Source organism: Blennius ocellaris (genome assembly GCF_963422515.1).
Source record: "Blennius ocellaris genome assembly, chromosome: 19".
Classification (NCBI taxonomy): Eukaryota; Metazoa; Chordata; class Actinopteri; order Blenniiformes; family Blenniidae; genus Blennius; species Blennius ocellaris.
The window spans coordinates 9,699,923-9,718,554 of record NC_137668.1 but is presented as its reverse complement, the minus strand read 5'-3'; the positions used below and the strand labels follow the sequence as shown (position 1 = coordinate 9,718,554).

General features: G+C 44.9%; 1 protein-coding gene across 3 annotated transcripts in view; it reads left to right on the top strand.

The window, feature by feature from the left end:
• Positions 1-14,194, top strand: part of arfgef1 (ADP-ribosylation factor guanine nucleotide-exchange factor 1 (brefeldin A-inhibited)) — a 57,320-nt gene extending 43,126 nt beyond the window's left edge. For 2 of the 3 annotated variants that reach the window (XM_080515055.1, XM_080515054.1), the window contains 20 exons: positions 207-335; positions 453-611; positions 817-961; positions 1,098-1,188; positions 2,171-2,211; positions 2,364-2,533; positions 3,527-3,678; positions 5,527-5,699; positions 5,842-6,002; positions 6,416-6,546; positions 7,066-7,195; positions 7,322-7,457; positions 8,235-8,373; positions 8,611-8,683; positions 10,014-10,173; positions 10,342-10,481; positions 10,594-10,765; positions 11,387-11,525; positions 12,652-12,769; positions 12,863-14,194. In XM_080515055.1, the coding sequence (XP_080371181.1) occupies positions 207-335; positions 453-611; positions 817-961; positions 1,098-1,188; positions 2,171-2,211; positions 2,364-2,533; positions 3,527-3,678; positions 5,527-5,699; positions 5,842-6,002; positions 6,416-6,546; positions 7,066-7,195; positions 7,322-7,457; positions 8,235-8,373; positions 8,611-8,683; positions 10,014-10,173; positions 10,342-10,481; positions 10,594-10,765; positions 11,387-11,525; positions 12,652-12,769; positions 12,863-13,081 (2,778 nt within the window). In that variant the 3' untranslated portion in view covers positions 13,082-14,194. Of the gene's footprint in view, positions 1-206; positions 336-452; positions 612-816; positions 962-1,097; positions 1,189-2,170; positions 2,212-2,363; positions 2,534-3,526; positions 3,679-5,526; positions 5,700-5,841; positions 6,003-6,415; positions 6,547-7,065; positions 7,196-7,321; positions 7,458-8,234; positions 8,374-8,610; positions 8,684-10,013; positions 10,174-10,284; positions 10,482-10,593; positions 10,766-11,386; positions 11,526-12,651; positions 12,770-12,862 lie in introns of those variants that run through there. The other variant, XM_080515056.1, reaches the window with a different exon arrangement.
• The last annotated feature ends 4,438 nt before the right edge of the window (positions 14,195-18,632 follow it).

Genomic DNA, 18,632 nt, shown 5'->3' with positions numbered 1-18,632 from the left:
TCCATTTTTTATGTTTTTTTTTTACTTTGCATATTTTATTCACTTTTGCCTAAAACCTTGTGCACACTATTATTCAAATTAGCATCTTGTATTTTTCCCTACATTTATGGCCTTGATTTGTTTCACTTGTTATATGCGCGCACACACACACACACACACACACACACACACACACTGGCTGCATCATCCTTATTGTTCTTCCTCAGCTGGCCTGGACGCCGTTCTTGGCTGCCTTCAGCGTGGGTCTTCAGGACTGCGACGACACCGAAGTGGCCTCGCTGTGCCTTGAAGGAATCCGCTACGCCATCAGAATAGCGTGCATCTTCTGTATACAGGTACTGCAGTCTCAACCGAGAGAGACTGTTTTTGTGTTTGTCTCTTCCTTGGTTGAGGTCTTAACCAAGGTTTTTCTTTTTTTGTGTGTGTGTGTGTGTGTCTGTGTGTGTAAACAGTTGGAGAGGGATGCATATGTGCAGGCCTTGGCAAGATTCACCCTGCTGACAGCCAGCTCTGGGATTGCAGAGATGAAGCAGAAGAACATTGACACCATTAAGACCCTTATCACTGTGGCCCACACCGACGGCAACTACCTGGGCAACTCCTGGCACGAGGTCTGCTCTTCTCATTCCACTTAAAACTGCTCGTCTTTTCTGTACAGGATTCTTGGTTTTTCTTACCCAACGTCTTGCCTTTCTTTCACCACTTTACCAATCGGCCCTTTTAAACCATCTTTCCTTTTTCTCCGCAGTCGTTTCCATTTCCACTGCAGCCGACGCTGTCCCATTAAATATGCTGCTCTTGTGCTTTTTCCCCCAGATCATGAAGTGCATCAGTCAGCTGGAGCTGGCTCAGCTGATCGGCACGGGGGTGAAGGCGCGCTACATCTCAGGGACGGTGCGGGGAAAAGAGGGCTTCGTTGCGAGTACGAAGGAGCAGAGCAACGACGAATACTTGGGTCTAGGTCAGCGGGAATGTCCATATTCATCGTGCCCTCCCTCTCTTATTTTTTTCTCACTTGAGCTGTGTTTATGATACGCCATTCAGAAGATATACATTTTCCTACAGTTTTTGAGATTTAACGGTTCTTTGTTGTGCAGTTGGAGGGACGGTGGATCGTAAGCAGATCGCCAGCATTCAGGAGTCCATCGGCGAGACCAGCTCTCAGAGTGTGGTGGTGGCCGTGGACAGGTACTCTACCTTTAACCTACCGACTTTCAACCAGAGCTTTTCAAACTGTAAGAGGACGAGCCTCCTCCTCCCAGCAGATCTCTCCCGCCATAAGAAATATGTATACGTTTTTATTTAAGAAAACCTACTTAAAAAAAAAAAAAAAAAATGCATAACTAAATAAAACGTTTCCAGTCATGGCACCAATAACACTTTACATGCACCCCACAATATAACCTCTATGTAACATGGTATTTTGTATAAATATCTGTCAATATTTAACTTGTTAACTTCCCTGCGGTGACACAAATGCAGTCATATGACTGTGAGTTACTGAAGCTTAAACGCAACACAAAACACCTTCCATAAAACGACTTAGCCTGAAAATAAACATTAAAATATTGACAATTCGGCATTTTTGTTGTCTTGTTTTTTATTATTGTTAGTAGCTGTTTGGATCCCAATGTAAAAAAAAACATCTTATTTAAATGTCTTTAAAATATTTGATAAGACTTAACATATACACCTTCATTTTAATTATTTTGAACTCAAGAGGGGTTTTTTTTTTTTAAATGTGTATACATGTACAATTAATTCAATAAAAAAATTTTGTTTTGATAAATTAATCAATAATTATACCCTGCAAGTCTTTGTCATCACAATCATTAATTAGGATAGTACTGTGCATACTATTTAGTCACTTTTTTGTAGTCTGAACTTGTTGCACGATTATAATGAATCAGTCGCGCTGTGAAAAGGCCCAGATCCTCACATTCATCCTGATGTTTCTGCCATCTTTTGAAGCTCAGTGGCGCCCCCCAGGGGAGCCCCGCCACACACTTTGAAGTCCGCTGCATTAAACTGAATAAGAAGTGCTCACATTCATTATTCAGTTGCTGGGTTTCATTTCTCCACATACACAAGTCACAATCAGTTTTCTTTCTGCTCAAATGCTTCAAATTATGACTTCTCTCCATCTTCATCCTGCACTTTTCCTCTCCAGGATATTTACTGGCTCCACCCGGCTGGATGGTAACGCAATAGGTGAGTCTGTCTGACGCAGCTCCACTCTGGTTTTATCAGTAGCACCAACCACGGGTACAGTCCAGCTGTTTTCCCGATGACGTGACTCACCCCGTTTGTGAGTAAAACGGCTCTCTCCGCTCACTGCCAACGTGTCGTTCTCCATTTGTCAGTCGATTTCGTACGCTGGCTGTGCGCCGTGTCCATGGATGAGCTGGCCTCGCCCACGCACCCACGTATGTTCAGCCTGCAGAAAATAGTGGAGATCTCCTACTACAACATGGGCCGCATCAGGCTGCAGTGGTCCAGGATCTGGGAAGTGATCGGAGACCACTTCAACAAGGTAAAACATGCACATTTTCACAATGTAAATATAGATATTTTGCAGAAATTTTATTACATTTTTTTCCAAATTGGTTTGACACAGAAAAACATTAACCTGCCATGTGTTTTTCAATGTGAACAAACTTAAACTAGAGTCAATGACAACGTGTGTCTTCGCTAAATAGCTGGTGTCGATGATAACTTGGACGTCAGCAGCTCTTCTTTTTTTTTTTTTTGTCTTTAATAATTTCTGGGAAGAAACAACTTGAGCTGTACAGGATTGTTTTCCTTCTCCACCGTCTGTTTTGCAGTATGATTTTAGCCACTATAAAAACACAATTTATTGCCAAAAAAGACAGTTTGCTATTCAAGGACACATCTATTGCCAAGCGTGTTCTCACTGAGCAGCTGCGAGCTGGGTTTGGAGTGTGTGAAGTCCTCTGAGAAGTTATTTTTTTGTGGAAAGTTTCTTTCAAGAGACATTTTTGTATTATTTTTTTTACCTCCCGGAGGATGAACTGTTTCTCCACTGCACTTAAGACGGTTGTTTTTCTCATTGAAGATGCACAAAAGAAATTGTTTGTTGTTGTTGTTGTTGTTATAGCGAGATATCCTTGAATTTCAGGGACAAAGGCAAGAGTGCAAAACCAGAACTGTAACGGGTGCAACAATTAAAGACATATTGTACATATTGAAAACTTTTTTTCCTTTCTTTTATTGTAAATACCTTTATATGTGAGCGGAGTTTTAATTTGGCAGATTCGTTGTGCTGACGTGGAACGTTGCTCCCAAAAGTCTTTCAATTAGAAGTTTTAACTATATAGGAGGAAGTGAGAGGCTGCACGATGACATTCGTGTTGTTCACACTTTTGCTCCACAACAAGAATGTTTTCAGTGCAACAACTCGACTAAAATTGCACAAGTGTGTGTGAGATTGTCTGTCTCTGTATTTGCTCTGATGGCAGCCTGAATAGCAGTAACCATTGTTCACACGTTGCATTTGTCTCCATAGGTTGGCTGCAATTCCAATGAAGACGTGGCCATTTTTGCAGTGGACTCCCTCAGACAGCTGTCCATGAAGTTTCTGGAGAAGGGGGAGTTGGCCAACTTCAGGTTTCAGAAAGACTTTCTGAGGCCGTTTGAGCACATCATGAAAAAGAACAGGTAAGGAGACGGCAACATTTTGTCTGTGAGCGAGCGCTCGCGCTGCTGCGTCCATGTAAATCAGTCATGGGCGACGCAAAAGACAAGTTATGCATTGTAGTCGCAAGCGGTTACTATTTCTGGGCTGTGTCTCACACGCCAAGTGGCGTTACACTCCCAATCCTCGCTTCAACTTCTGTAGCAGCTCTGTGCCTCGTCTCTCTCTCTCTCTCTCTCTCTCTCTCTCTCTCAGCAGCGAGTGAGCATATTGTTTGCTTTTTCACTCAGAGACAAGCAGCAAGCCAACATTCATCTGACCCACTTCAGTCTCTTTGCGTTACCTTTTCAGTGGATTCACATGAAAAGCTCCTCCTTCTATCTTTTTTTTGTCTGTTTGTTTGTTTTTGTTCTGTTTTGTTTGCTCAACGTCTGTCCTGAAATAGAATTGAAGCGGCTCTTATTTGTAGATGAGGCAGGTTCTCATAAACACTGCGATGGAGTGAGACATGTCAAAAAGGCAAGCGGTTTCGCTGCAGCGCACTTTTCATTGATAGGAACTGGGAGGAGCCGTGTGAGTCTGAATCCACCCACAGATTGAACGGGCTGAGAGGAGATGGCAAGCGGCCATGGAAACCCTGCAGCGCACTGTGTCCATTAGGCTCACTCACGCTGCCTTCCCCCGTGTGTGTGTGTGTGTGTGTGTGTGTGTGTGTGTGTGTGTGTGTGTGTGTGTGTGTGTGTGTGTGTGTGTGTGTGTGTGTGTGTGTGTGTGTGTGTGTGTGTGTGTGTGTGTGTGTGTGTGTGTGTGTGTGTGTGTGTGTGTGTGTGTGTGTGTGTGTACACTAATGGTAAGTGAAAGTGGAGGATTTTTTTTTCTTTCTCATTCATAACTACAAAGCAATTAGGAATGCTCTTTACTATGGCAACAGTCGCTGTTAAAAACAAAAAAAAAAAAAAAGAAAGAAACTATTCATGCCGACAGAAGCCGGAGCCAAAATAATCGCTCTGCCTCAAAAAAGGGGCATGAGGGTGTTTTCCAGAGCATTAAAGGATAATTGACATCAGTAAAGAGATTAATTGTGTTCTGTTTAATGCAGGGGTGTCAAACAGGAGGCTTGTGGGCCAAAACCAGCGTGCGACTGGGCTCCAGTCCGGCCAAGACAAGTGAATTATACAAATGTCAAAGAAAACGTTGATATTTTTAACCTGATTTCTTAGGAGTAGTGGACACCATACAATACTGACACCAAGTGTAGATATTTGGCATTAGCCCCAAAGCCATGCTGTCAGGTGAGTTTGTAAAAACACCCATGATGCAACAGCTATAGGAGACGTTTTTTGGGGCATTTCCCTTTATTTAGCACCAGAAGGTTCCGTTAAATTGGCTATAGGTGGAGATTGTAGTCATGTTCCATTGTAACTTTTTTACTTTTGCACACAAATGGACATTTTAATCATGTATAGTCTGTGTCACAAAAAAGAAAAAACTTTACATTTAAACGTCGTTGCATTATTTTACTGGTCCGGTCCACTTGAGATAAAATTAGACTTTAGATGGCGTCTGAACTAAAATATATTTGACAACCCTGCTTTGATGGATTAACTGTTTTGCTGACTCGTTTATCTCCACACACATCAGAGTTTTTAACCTTATGGCTGGAATTATATTCATGGCGCCTGATGTAATGCAGCCACTTCCATGTGAATGGGTGAACGTGATTCATGATGTAAAGTGCTTTGGTCCTGCTCAAGCGGTTGAAAGGCCCGATATGAGTGAAATCCTCTCCTCTTCTCCTCTCCTTCGAAGGACATGAGCCCCCACCCGTCTATTTCCTCCTCCTCACTTCTAACTCCATGTCTCCCCTCCAGGTCTCCCACCATCAGAGACATGGTCGTGCGCTGTATAGCCCAGATGGTGAACTCGCAGGCTGCTAACATCCGATCCGGCTGGAAGAACATCTTCTCCGTCTTCCACCTGGCCGCCTCCGACCAGGACGAGAGCATCGTGGAGCTGGCCTTCCAGACCACAGGCCATATCGTCAGTGAGTCCAAAAAAAAACAACCCCCACAGCACTTCTTGATTTATATTGTTCGCCAGTCACTTCATTGATTACGTTTGGAATTTTGTCTCACGCTTACCGTCTTCTACCCTCCTTTGCTGTTGTCCCCCTCTCTGTCCCCCAGCGAATGTATTTGAAAAGCACTTTGCAGCCACAATCGACTCCTTCCAAGACGCCGTTAAGTGTCTGTCAGAGTTTGCCTGCAACGCCTCTTTCCCAGACACCAGCATGGAAGCCATCCGCCTCATCCGACACTGCGCCAAATACGTCTCGGAGAGGCCACAGGTCAATATCAGCCCAATAATCTATTGGGGAACCTAATTCTGTACTGTGAGATCTAACTGTTTTGCTCACAATTTTCTAAGATGTTCAATTATGTGAAATCAAAATTTCTGTCGGGTGAGTTTTGATGAGTTAGTTTGTTGCGTTTACATTACAACCTGGAAAACACAGGATAAAAAGACATTGTCTCGTTCCTCCTGCCTTTAACAGCATTACATGCGCTTTACTGCCATGTACCTTATAAACATGTGCCGCAAAGCCTTTTCTTATCCCTCACATTAAAACAAGGCAGAGAGCTTAGTGCCTGTCATGGGCAGATACTGCCTGTATGGGGATGTGCGTTTGTGTGGGAGGGTTAATTCTCTCCCGTGGCAGAGATCGTACGCTGGTGATCACGGCTCTTGTTTCGCTGGCAGGCCTTCAAAGACTACACCAGTGACGACATGAATGTAGCGCCTGAGGACCGAGTGTGGGTGCGGGGGTGGTTCCCCATCTTGTTCGAGCTCTCCTGCATCATCAACAGGTGTAAATTGGATGTCAGGACCAGGTAGGCGGGTTTCACCTTCAGCTTTCCATTTCAGCGCTTGGTGTCATCATTAAAGACGAACAATTTATTCACATTCTCTCTCACTGAACATTTTATAATGCAGTACTGTTGAAACGTGTGCTTCTGACTTAATGAAGGGAGCTCTGAAGAGAAATTGGGAACACTTAACAGCGGAGTCATGATCAATGCACAATGAAGAGAAAAGTTGAAAAACAGTCTTTTTTTTTTAAATATGCTTGGTAAAATACAACACAGCAATTAGTCTTCAAATAGCTTCTGAACCTTCTGAGTTGAAGTATTGCCCCTCCAAAGATGACAGCATCGTCATTTCTCCAGAACTTTAAACACACAAAGTTCCTGTGATGATTATTTGTTTATCCTGTGGTCAGATTCAGTGACTGAAGCGTGAGAGCATCTTTAATCTTGGAACGTTTCATGTTTTGAGAGAGTAAAGACTCTTGTTCCTGAAAATATATGTCGGACATACCATTTAGGATCGCAAGTGTTTGCATCTTTCAGGGGGTTGACGGTAATGTTCGAAGTGATGAAAACCTACGGGCACACCTTTGAAAAACACTGGTGGCAGGACCTGTTCAGAATCGTCTTCAGGATCTTTGACAACATGAAGCTGCCGGAGCAGCAGACTGAAGTACGTGAGAAGTGTTTGTTGCCGGCTGCAGCCTCAGAATGCAATCTGTGATCGTCCCCTGTCGAGTTGTTTTTTGTTTTGCTTGCCGGTGGAATTGTTCTCACCGAGGCTGTGTCGCGCCCACAGAAAGCAGAGTGGATGACCACCACCTGCAACCATGCACTTTACGCCATCTGCGACGTGTTCACCCAATACTTTGAGTCTCTCAACGGCGTCCTGTTGGATGACATCTTGGCTCAGCTCTACTGGTGTGTGCAGCAAGGTGAGCGTGAAGCCAAACACTTCCCTGACACTTTACTGGCATCACAGTCAAATCAAGTGTCACACCCGGATTAAACACACTACTGATGTACAACATACATACACACTTTAAGTGACTCGAGCAGTTGAAAAGCGCTACATCAGTGAAATCCATTTGCCATTTAAAACTAAGACTTTTGCCACTATGGACAGAGTAAATGAATGGAAATGAACACAGATGTACCTTTTTAATGAAGAAATATGTACTAATATATAATAGCTTTAAGCATTTTTTTTAAAAACAGCTCTATCATATTTCTCACCATATACAGGTAGAAACAAAAAACACATATATTATAAAGACTAAACACAGTAAATAGCGTCAACATATTTACAGTACGTCTAAAAAAAAGAACATGGTTACTATTGTACCATATACAGAAAGAATACACGCAGAAAAATCATATATACAGTTTGAATGACCCGAAATAACTATTTATTCAATAGAAAAAAGGGTAAATGCTCAGTGGGGATGGAGAGAAGAAAGAGAGAGAGAAAGTTTCCTCCATGCAGGTTGAGGAAACCAGAAGCGCTCCAGACAATAGAGCAGCGATTGGCATCAGCCTGAGCTACTGGCGATTCCCTCCGAGCTTCGTTCATGTTGCATCAATAGTTTGCAAAAGACATTTAATCTCAGCAAACATAACATTAATGACGCATATTAACGCTGCTCTGCTCCTTTTTAATTTTCCCTCCTCCTCCTCCTCCTCCTCCTCCTCCTCCTCCTCCGTGTGTGTAGATAATGAGCAGCTCGCCCGTTCAGGCACCAACTGTCTGGAGAACGTGGTCATCCTGAATGGGGAGAAGTTTTCCCCGGAGACCTGGGACAAGACGTGTAACTGCATGCTGGACATCTTCAAGACCACCATCCCACACGCGTAAGCCGCCGCCCTGAATCTCAAGCAGTTTTTTTTTCATCATCCACATTATTGTTTGAAACAAAGGAATGATTGCTCATTGACTTTACATCATTTGTTTTCACCTTAATCAATCATTTATCTTTAGGAAATGCCTCACTCTGAAGCTGGGATCCATTTGTCACTTGGTATTGAACAAATATATATATATATATATATATATATATATATTTTTTTTTTTTTTTTTTTTTTCCTCAGGCTTTTAACGTGGAGACCTGCAGGAGCAGAGGGAGAAAACCTGACGACACAGAGCCTGTCTGACAAGCAGCTGGTGAGAAAATACACCGGTTTATATTGTTCTCTCGTACGGAAAAGTCAGGAGTGTCGGCCTGGTGTGGCCTGATAAACAAAGAGCAGCAGGAGGGTTTTCAGAATTCAAAAAGGAAATAACGTTTGTTTGGTTTTTTTCAAGAGATATCTTTAACTCCTTGACCAAGAGGGAAATGACCCAGATTATTCTCGAGAGTTTAAATGATGTGATTGAAATAATGAGTAAAGCATTAGGGAGAGAACTAAAACACGCAGGACACCGGCCCTCCAGGACCGAGTTTGGACACCCCCTGAAATATACAAATAGCATCATCGCTTTATAAAGGACTGGAATTATGGGAAAACAAAAAATGTAATATATTGAAGGAAAATGAGCTTCAAGTAATAATTACAGATGCGGATTGGCCGAGGATAGGATGTGAGAAGTGCAGCGTTCCACCACCTACTCCCAAATTCTAGTTGAACGTGGTTCACTTCTTTATGCAGAATAAATCAAAGAACAAGTGCAACAGGTATGCTGGTGAGACTGGAAATTGTAATTTGGATCATTCTCGTGTTTTTTGGAAAAGCGTTAGTGAAGAACGAAGGCAAATATTCAGATAGATTATATAGATAGATGGTTTTGGTTGTATTTATTAGTACAGAAAAGGCTTTATTTGAACATTTGCATTGGGTTCAGGTCAAAAACAGGAGATATTTGACCTGAACCCAGTTTAACATCTTATGTGTGAGGAATGGTCTTCCTCGGCTTTGAATGGTTTCGACAGTGTAGGAGGATGAGCCCACTCTCTTCCAATTATAACCCGGGGCATGCTTTGTCCAACACAAAGTGGAAATGTATGAAAGACTTCCTGATATTTCTCATTACATAGGATATTAACGTAACGTACTTTATGCATTAAAGCTTAAGAGTTTTACCCGTTGCCTGTTTCATACCATGGCTTCTTCTCAATAATTAAGGAATGCTGACTTAAGGCATCCCCTTCAATACACAATAGCCCTGTTCATAATTCTATGTTATTATGATCCTATTGAGCCTTTACGCGTGAGCATTACAAATAATGAAGCCTATTATCCTCTCTGTTCTGAAATGAACCATACTTCATTTCAGGATTTCTTTTTTTGTACCTGTTTTTGTTAAAAGAAGTGAAAATAACACATTTGTTTTGGGAAAACGAAGCCCTATTTGTTGCAATTAAATCAAAAATAGTCTTACTTTGCTTGTTTATGAAGTAACTTGTGAAACACTTTACTGATATTCCTCCACAAATAAGCCGCCATGTGCTTTCGTCATATAACGCAGCGTTAACTCTGCTCCCGTTTGCTCTCAGGATTCCATTTCCCAGAAGTCCGTGGACATTCAGTCCCGCTCCGACGACCAGAACTCCATCAGCAGCACCGACAGGGCGGCGCTGGAGAACCGTCGGCAGAGTCAGTTCAGCACGGCTTCAGGGGTGAACGAGGACGGCGCCCGAGGCCGCGTGCCCACAAGTGAGCGGGACTCGAGACCCTCTCCAGAGTGTCAAAGCACTTTCTGGTTCTTCAAGCTTTCGTGTTTCATAATGAATCAAACTGTGATCCTGAGACACTCCTTCTGTTCAGTTTCAAATAGAAGCTCGGTGAACTTTCGATGATCCCGTTTGTCGGTGCTTTCCACAGAGGTGCAGGAGCAGCGCCTGTTCTCGGCTCTGCTGATAAAGTGCGTGGTGCAGCTGGAGCTGATCCAGACCATCGATAACATCGTGTTCTTTCCTGCCACCAGCAAGAAGGAAGACGCGGAGAACTTTGCAGCCGCGCAGGTACAAACTGCTGGGGTTTGTTGACAACGCAGGTCCTCAATCAGCGGCGTTGTTACTAAAGTGTGTCAAAAAACCTTAAATCGGTGGTAATTCGGCGTCCGTTGGTCTTCAGCGGGACGGAGCGTTTGCAGCAGACGTCCCCGTGGAGACTCAGGACCAGGGCATGTATCGCTACCTGACCTCTGAGCAGCTTTTCAAGCTGCTGGACTGCCTGCTGGAGTCGCACCACTTCGCCAAGGCGTTCAACTCCAACAATGAGCAGAGGACTTTATTATGGAAAGCAGGTAGGACAAGACGCCCAGCGTCTCATCTGATAAGACATCACTACATATAAAGATAAAGATTCATTTAAAAAATAAAGATTTTTTTTTTAAAACCCTTTAAGCTGTACACTTTAATGTAATTTCATATTATACAATAGCAATGATTAACGAACAAAATGATCAGTATTGTACTTTTTGGAGTCTTTTTTTTTTACACCTAAACTGTAAAATACTGAGTGAAAAGAAAGCCTGTTAGAATCTCGTGCACACCCTGGTGGTGAATAAATGTATTGCAGTCAGTGTCATAATTTCTCATATCTGAAAACTGTTATGTTGTGGACTGGATTGGGCGACTTGGCTACAAATCTTTGAATAGGCTTTGGCCAAAATACATCTCAGATTTACAAGTAGAATATGAACCATCTAGACCCCTGAGGTCCTCAGGAAGAAGCTTACTAAGAGTTCCTCCAGTGAAAAGAAACAGGGTGAAACGCTCCTCACCTGTGGAACGAACGTCCTCACTCTTTCTAAGTCGGGCCTTCAAATAGTAGACCTGAGTGCTGCTCTGTAAATAAACTTTGTCTTGTGATCGACACGAACGTCGGTAAATAGTCTTTTGGATCCGTGTTTGTATGTTCACAGGCTTTAAAGGAAAGTCGAAGCCCAACCTGCTGAAGCAGGAGACCAGCAGTCTGGCGTGCGGCCTGCGCATCCTCTTCCGCATGTACACAGACGAGAGCCGGCAGGACGCCTGGGAGGAGGTGCAGAGACGACTGCTCAAGTAAGCGCCGCACGCCGAATCAGTCCTGAGCAGGAAGCTCCTGCGGGGAACGTCTTTTGCACAACGGCCTGAAACGATCCATTAATATGTGCAGATGCTGTGAGTTTCTCTCACAGTTTCTCACCTTAATGCTGCAGTTTGTTGTTGCTGGTGAACACGTCCAATATTTATCTTCCTGCAGATGGTCTGCTTGTATAACGAGGCTGAGTGGTTTAATTACTGTGTTGCATGCAACAAATTGTCTTGATATCGAACGTTTAAGCCTAAACTGTCTAAAAGTAATTTCCTCATTTCTTCACGTTTCTTCCAAACTAACAGTAAGTTGATACCAGTCAATACATGATCAGTCTTTGTTTGCACTGAGAGAAATGTAGCTCAGGTCCTAGAAATGAATAAAGATTATGGAACTTCTGCTTTAAACTTCTCACGATCACACAAACACTGTCAGAGTTCAGCTCTTTTAAATACTTGGTTCTAAAATATGGACAAATGTTGAATCATCCCATGTATCGTGAAACCAGACAAAGATTCATGGCTCCTAAGTCAGAATGTTAGTCTTTGTGAACTATAGATTGGATTGCTGGAGTCTGCTTCTCAATAACACACATTTCCAGCAGTGTGTTTCAAGGAACTGGACGTTTAAATATGATGCTGAAGTCAAAATATTCCACATCAAGCAAGAATATAAATTTTCCCCATTTTAATCTTCCATAATGCCTTTAAATTCAATACATATAAGATGAATTCTTTCTGTCGTACATTATGTCCTTTAGAATTGCATCTTGAACATCATGACAGTCAGAAATATAATTTCTCGGAATATTAGAATTTCTTTCAAATATAAAATGTTTTCAACCTGAAAAGTGGAGTTTGAGAGCTGGACATGGTGCGAGGAAACAAATGGAGATTTGCGACAACTGTGTGGGGAAAAAAGTGGAATGGTTTTCATATTGGTTGACCTCAATTAGCTTATAAAAGCGGAAACGGTCTGTGTCACCCTCCTCTTCCTCTTCATGTGATCAGTGAGGCGATGCAGCTGACGTGAAGCACAACAGCACAGCGACAATTCACAATAGCCACTCTTGTTTTTCTCTGTGTGTGTGTGTGTGTGTGTGCGTGTGTGTAGTGTGTGCAGTGAGGCCGTAGCATATTTTTTGGCTCTGACGTCAGAAAGCCACAGAGAAGCCTGGACCAACCTGCTGCTCCTCTTCCTCACCAAGGTGTTGAAGATCAGCGACGAGAGGGTGAGGATGCCAAAAGATAACAAAACAAGAACCGTACTCATCTGATGTTTGTTCAAACTCGTGTGTGTGTGTATTTGTCTTCGTCGTGTTCAGTTCAAGGCCCACGCGTCCCGGTACTACCCCCTGCTGTGTGAGATCATGCAGTTTGACCTGATTCCCGAGCTGCGAGCCGTCCTCAGGAAGTTCTACCTGCGGATCGGCCTCGTCTTTCACATCGCGCAGCCGCCCGCGACGCCCGACCCCCAGCAGGTGCGCGCTGAGCCAGAGACGGACACGGAGGTGGGGGAGGAGGCCGGCGAGGAGGCGCAGTGATGCCGCTCGCCGTCTCAGGGCTCACGACTGCCAGTGACTGAACACTTATCGGTCGGCTATCTGTTCCCACCAACCCCCATCCTTCACCCTGTACACACACACACGCACACACACACACACACACACACACACACACACACGCACACACACACACACACACACACGGAGTACTGGATAAAGTCTTGTCGCAGGTGTAGCGATGCCTCCGCTGGATAAAACTACTGATAAATCAACAGTTACCATATCTGTGATCTGCTCAGAAGGACTTAAAAAAAAAAAAAAAAAAAAAAAATCCCAACACGTGTGCTTCTTACTGTATATTTAAAAATTATAAATGGTTTCAACAACCTGCAAAAAGTCATATTCAGCAACTATGAAATGTGACACGTCACACATTGACGGTAACGATCGTTGTAACATTAGTACTGATAGCCTCTTGAATGAAACTAGTTGTACAGATCTGCCACTCTGTAATATAATCTTACAACACTAGATTTCATTTATTTTTCTTTATTTTTCTTTCCTTCTCTGGATTTGCTGCACTTGATCTCACTTCTCTCTCTCTCTTTTTTTTTTTTTCCTTTGAATGCACTGGAGATTTTACTTTTGTGATAATTTATTTGACTCTCCCATCTCCTGCAGATTGTCCTACACCGTACGATTTGTATTGAAACGACACCACGGAAAGTGAAGGGTTTAAATTATTCCATTTTATATGTACTTAGGTTTTTAATGAGAATCGACGCTAACTGGGCTTCTTCAACTGGAGGACAAGAGAGCAAACTGACGCGAGCTGCTTTTGAGTCACTAGTCCGTTTTCATGTGAGTTTAGACTTCACTTGTGTACAAAATCAAAAGTTAATAATATATTTAATGTTTTTGTTTTGGGTTTTGTTTGGGGGAAAAGATATATGTATAGAGAAAATGACAAATGATAGCTGTGCTTTAAGTATGAATGGGATGCATTCCTGCTCATGGGTGTAGAAAACAAAATGTATATGATACAGCAATGTAAAGTTTTCTATGTCGCAAAAGATCATCTACAACTTTCTGTACAAATACATCATCTGGCATTCTAATCAGGTTCTAGGTCAATAAAGTTTTTGAACTTAAGTGGACTTGAAATGTTGAATCGCTCACTTTGAATCGGCGCTTGGCCTTTAGTGGAGTTTGCATGTTTTCCCTGTGCATGGTCCTGCCAGTGTGTGAGAAGTGTTTGAGACTTCAGAAGCTCAGAGCAATGATGATAGTTCTACTGGAGTCCCTCAAAAAAAATGCAATTACAATGAAAAAAGTAGTTTTTCCTCAAACTCATTCAAACGTCAATATAGCTAAAATATGTCTCCCCCTTGAACTGCAACCTTATCGTGGTGGGGGAGTTTGAGCACCCGAATGACCCTCGGAGCTATGTTGTCGGGGGGCTTGCCCCCCCAGTAGGGTCTCCCAAGGCAAACAGGTCTGAGGCGACGGGTCAGACCAAAAGCAGTTCAAACCACCCCTATGAACATACACACGAGGAGCATGGAGACGTCGCCCGGATTGGCGCAGCCGGGGCCACACCCTGGAGCCAGGCCTGGGGTGGAGGCTCGCACGCGAGCGCCTGGTGGCCGGGTTCTTGCCCGCGGGACTCAGCCGGGCTCAGCCCGAAGGGACGACGCGGGCCCCTCCTCCTCATCCTCCTGTGGGCCCACCACCTACAGAGGCTGCCGTAGGGGTCGGGTGCAGTGTGGATTGGGTGGCAGTCGAAGGCAGGGGCCTCGACGACCCGATCCCCGGACACGGACTCTGGCTTTCGGAACATGGAACGTGACCTCGCTGGGGGGGAAAGGAGCCCGAGCTTGTGAGGGAGGCTGAGAGATACCGGCTAGATATAGTCGGGCTCACCTCCACTCACAGCTTGGACTCTGGAACCCAGCTCCTCGACAGGGGCTGGACACTCCACTTCTCTGGAGTTGCCCACGGTGTAAGGTGGCGGGCTGGAGTGGGCTTGCTTATTGCCCCACAGCTCAGCCGCCATGTGTTGGAGTTCACCCCGGTGAACGAGAGGGTTGCGTCCCACCTGGTGGTGAGTTGGATGCGCTGGACTGGGAGGAGGCCGGATAGACTCGGCAGGCCCAAACGTGTTATGAGGGTCTGCTGGGAACACCTGGCCGAGCCCTCCGTCCGCGCAGCTTTCAACTCCCACCTCCGGGAGAGCTTCTCACAGATCCCGAGGGAGGTTGGAGACATTGAGTCCGAGTGGACCATGTTGTGAAGCTCCTCGGTGGCAAGTCACCGGGAGTGGATGAGATTCGCCCAGAGTTCCTTAAGTCTCTGGATGTGCAGGGACTGTCGTGGCTGACTCGTCTCTGCAACATCGCGTGGCGGGCGGGGACAGTACCTCTGGACTGGCAGACCGGGGTGGTGATCCCTCTCTTCAAGAAGGGGGATCGGAGGGTGTGTTCCAACTACAGAGGGATCACACTCCTCAGCCTCCCCGGGAAACTCTATTCCAGGGTACTGGAGAGGAGGGTCCGGCTGTTAGTCGAACCTCGGATTCAAGAGGAACAATGCGGTTTTCGTCCTGGTCGTGGAACACTGGACCAGCTCTATACCCTCCACCAGGTGCTTGAGGGTTCGTGGGAGTTCGCCCAACCAGTCCACATGTGTTTTGTGGATCTGGAGAAGGCGTTCGACCGCGTCCCCCGAGATGTCCTGTGGGGGGTGCTCCGGGAGTATGGAGTCCGGGGTCCCTTGTTAAGGGCTGTTCGGTCCTTGTATTCCCGGAGCAGGAGTCTGGTTCGCATTGCCGGCAGTAAGTCGGACCTGTTCCCAGTGCACGTTGGCCTCCGGCAGGGCTGTCCTTTATCACCGGTTCTGTTCATTACTTATATGGACAGAATTTCTAGGCACAGCCGGGGGCCGGAGGGGGTCCAGTTTGGGGACCACAGGATCTCATCTCTGCTATTTGCGGATGATGTGGTTCTGTTGGCCCCATCAAGCCTGGATCTCCAGCGTGCACTGACACAGTTCGCAGCCGAGTGTGAAGCAGCTGGGATGAAGATCAGCACCTCTAGATCCGGGGCCATGGTTCTCGGCCGGAAAAAGGTGGCTTGCCCCCTCCAGGTCAGTGGAGTGCCCTTGTCACAGGTGGAGGAGTTCAAGTATCTTGGGAAAGATGGAGCGTGAGGTCGACAGGCGGATCAGTGCAGCGTCTGCAGTCATGCAGACGTTGTATCGGTCCGTCGTGGTGAAGAAGGAGCTGAGCCAAAAAGCGAAGCTCTCGATTTACCGGTCGATCTTCGTTCCTACCCTCACCTATGGTCGTGAACTATGGGTCATGACCGAAAGAACGAGATCCCGGATACAAGCGGCTGAAATGAGCTTCCTCCGTAGGGTGGCTGGGCGCACCCTTAGAGATAGGGTGAGGAGCTCAGTCGCCAGGGAGGAGCTCGGAGTAGAGCCGCTGCTCCTCCACATCGAGAGGAGCCAGCTGAGGTGGCTCGGGCATCTATTTCGGATGCCCCCTGGACGCCTCCCGAGGGAGGTGTTCCGGGCATGTCCCTCCAGTAGGAGGCCTCGGGGCAGACCCAGGACACGCTGGAGGGACTATGTCTCTCGGCTGGCCTAGGAACGCCTTGGGGTGCCACCGGAGGAGCTGGAGGAAGTGTCTGGGGTGAGGGAAGTCTGGGCAACTCTGCTCAGACTGCTGCCTCCGCGACCCGGCCCCGGATAAGCGGTAGTCAATGGATGGATGGATGGATGTGAAGTGGCTTCCCTTTAGTTTTGTGTGTAATTTCACCTTGCCATTCACGAAAATCTGTTTTAGGGCAAGTAAAGTGAGGGTACTTCTTTCAGGCTTCTGTACCTGAACAGTCATTTTTCTAATAGCTTTTTGATTTTAACCATGTTTGGACGCACATTTTTTTGTTCAAGGTCTTTTTAATTTTGGATAACACAAAAAGTAACATTCACACACAAAGTCGGATCACTCACACATGCAAACTTAGGCACTTAAGACTAAACACAATGTATAAAAGGACAGAAAAACTATAAGAGATAAGATAATCCTTTATTGATCTCGCAGACGGAGACATCTGCAGTGTTACAGCAGCAGGATAGTAGAATGGAATCACACGGTGCACAATAACATTTTGATAAAAATACAGTAAAAGAAAGTAGCATCTGAAAACAGTTTAAAAAAAACAACAAAAAGAGCCAGTAACTTAAAGATGTGTGAGTACTATCATGCACTGAGTGTATATATAAGAGTGGACATGTTATTGCACAGTAAATAAATGTTTATTGCACAGAGGTAGGGATGAATTGTCCGGTTTGTCGGTGTGTTTGGGGTCTACTTGGAGCAGCTTGGTGAAACGTGTGTCCTTCAGACGCTGCGGCTGGCGAAACCTGTCACTGGAGGTATATATATATATATATATGTATGTACACACATGCATAAAGAAATACAGTAAGGCCCAGTAATATTTGGACAGTGACACAATCTTCATGATTTGTGCTCCTCAGCCACCACATTGGATTTGAAATTACAGCCGAATTGAAGTGCAGACTTTAAGGTTTAATTCAAAGGGTCAAACTAAAATATATATAATTAATGCATGTAGGAATTGTAGCCATTTTTACACAAACGCTGTGACGCGCCGTCCAATCAACTTTGCTGCGTTTGGCTGAATCTGAGCAGGAAGTAGATCCCTATAAACTGCAGAATTCATCCGGCTGCTTCATCATCAATAAACACAAGTGACCCAGTGCTCTTGAGACCCATGCAGGCCCAAGCCTTCACACTGCCTCCACCATGTTTTACTGAAGATGTGGTGTGCTTTGGATCATGGGCCGTTCTTCTCAATTCTTCTCCAAACTGTCTTCTTCCCATCATTCTGGTACGGGTTGATCTTCGTCTCATCTGGCCAATGAAAGTCAATTCTGATCGATCCAGATTCTATGAGGTTTGCTCCTTGTGGTGAATCATTTGTATTTACTCTCATGAAGGTTTTCTCTATAAGATAGACTAAGATACTGATACACCTACTTCCTGGAGAGTGCTCTTCACTTGAGTAGATGTTGTGGAGGGGTTTTTCTTCACTATGGAAAGGATTCTGAGATCACCCACCACTGTTTTCTTCCGTGGACAATCAGGTTGTTTTTTTTCATTTCCCCGAGCTCACCAGTGCACCAGTTTGTTTGTTTTTTCTCACAATGTACCAAACTCATGATTTGGCTACTACTAACATTTCTGTTATCTCTCTGATGGATTTCTTTTTTTTTTTTTTTTTCAGCCTCGGGGTGGGTTAGGGTTTCACCTCCATTGAGAGCTCCTTTGACCGCATGTTGTGTGTTCACACCACAGCTTCTCAGACTCCACACCTGGAATCAACTCCAGACCTTTTAACTGCTTCATTGATGATAGGATAAAGAGGGAAGAGCCCATGCAGCCTTGCTGTTTTTTGCAGCCTTCCAAGTCAATTGTCCGTTTACTTTTAGTCCCTTGAAAAAGAGGCGGCTAAACCCTTGCTCCAATTTGGATGTGCATACTCTCAAATTACAGCTGAGA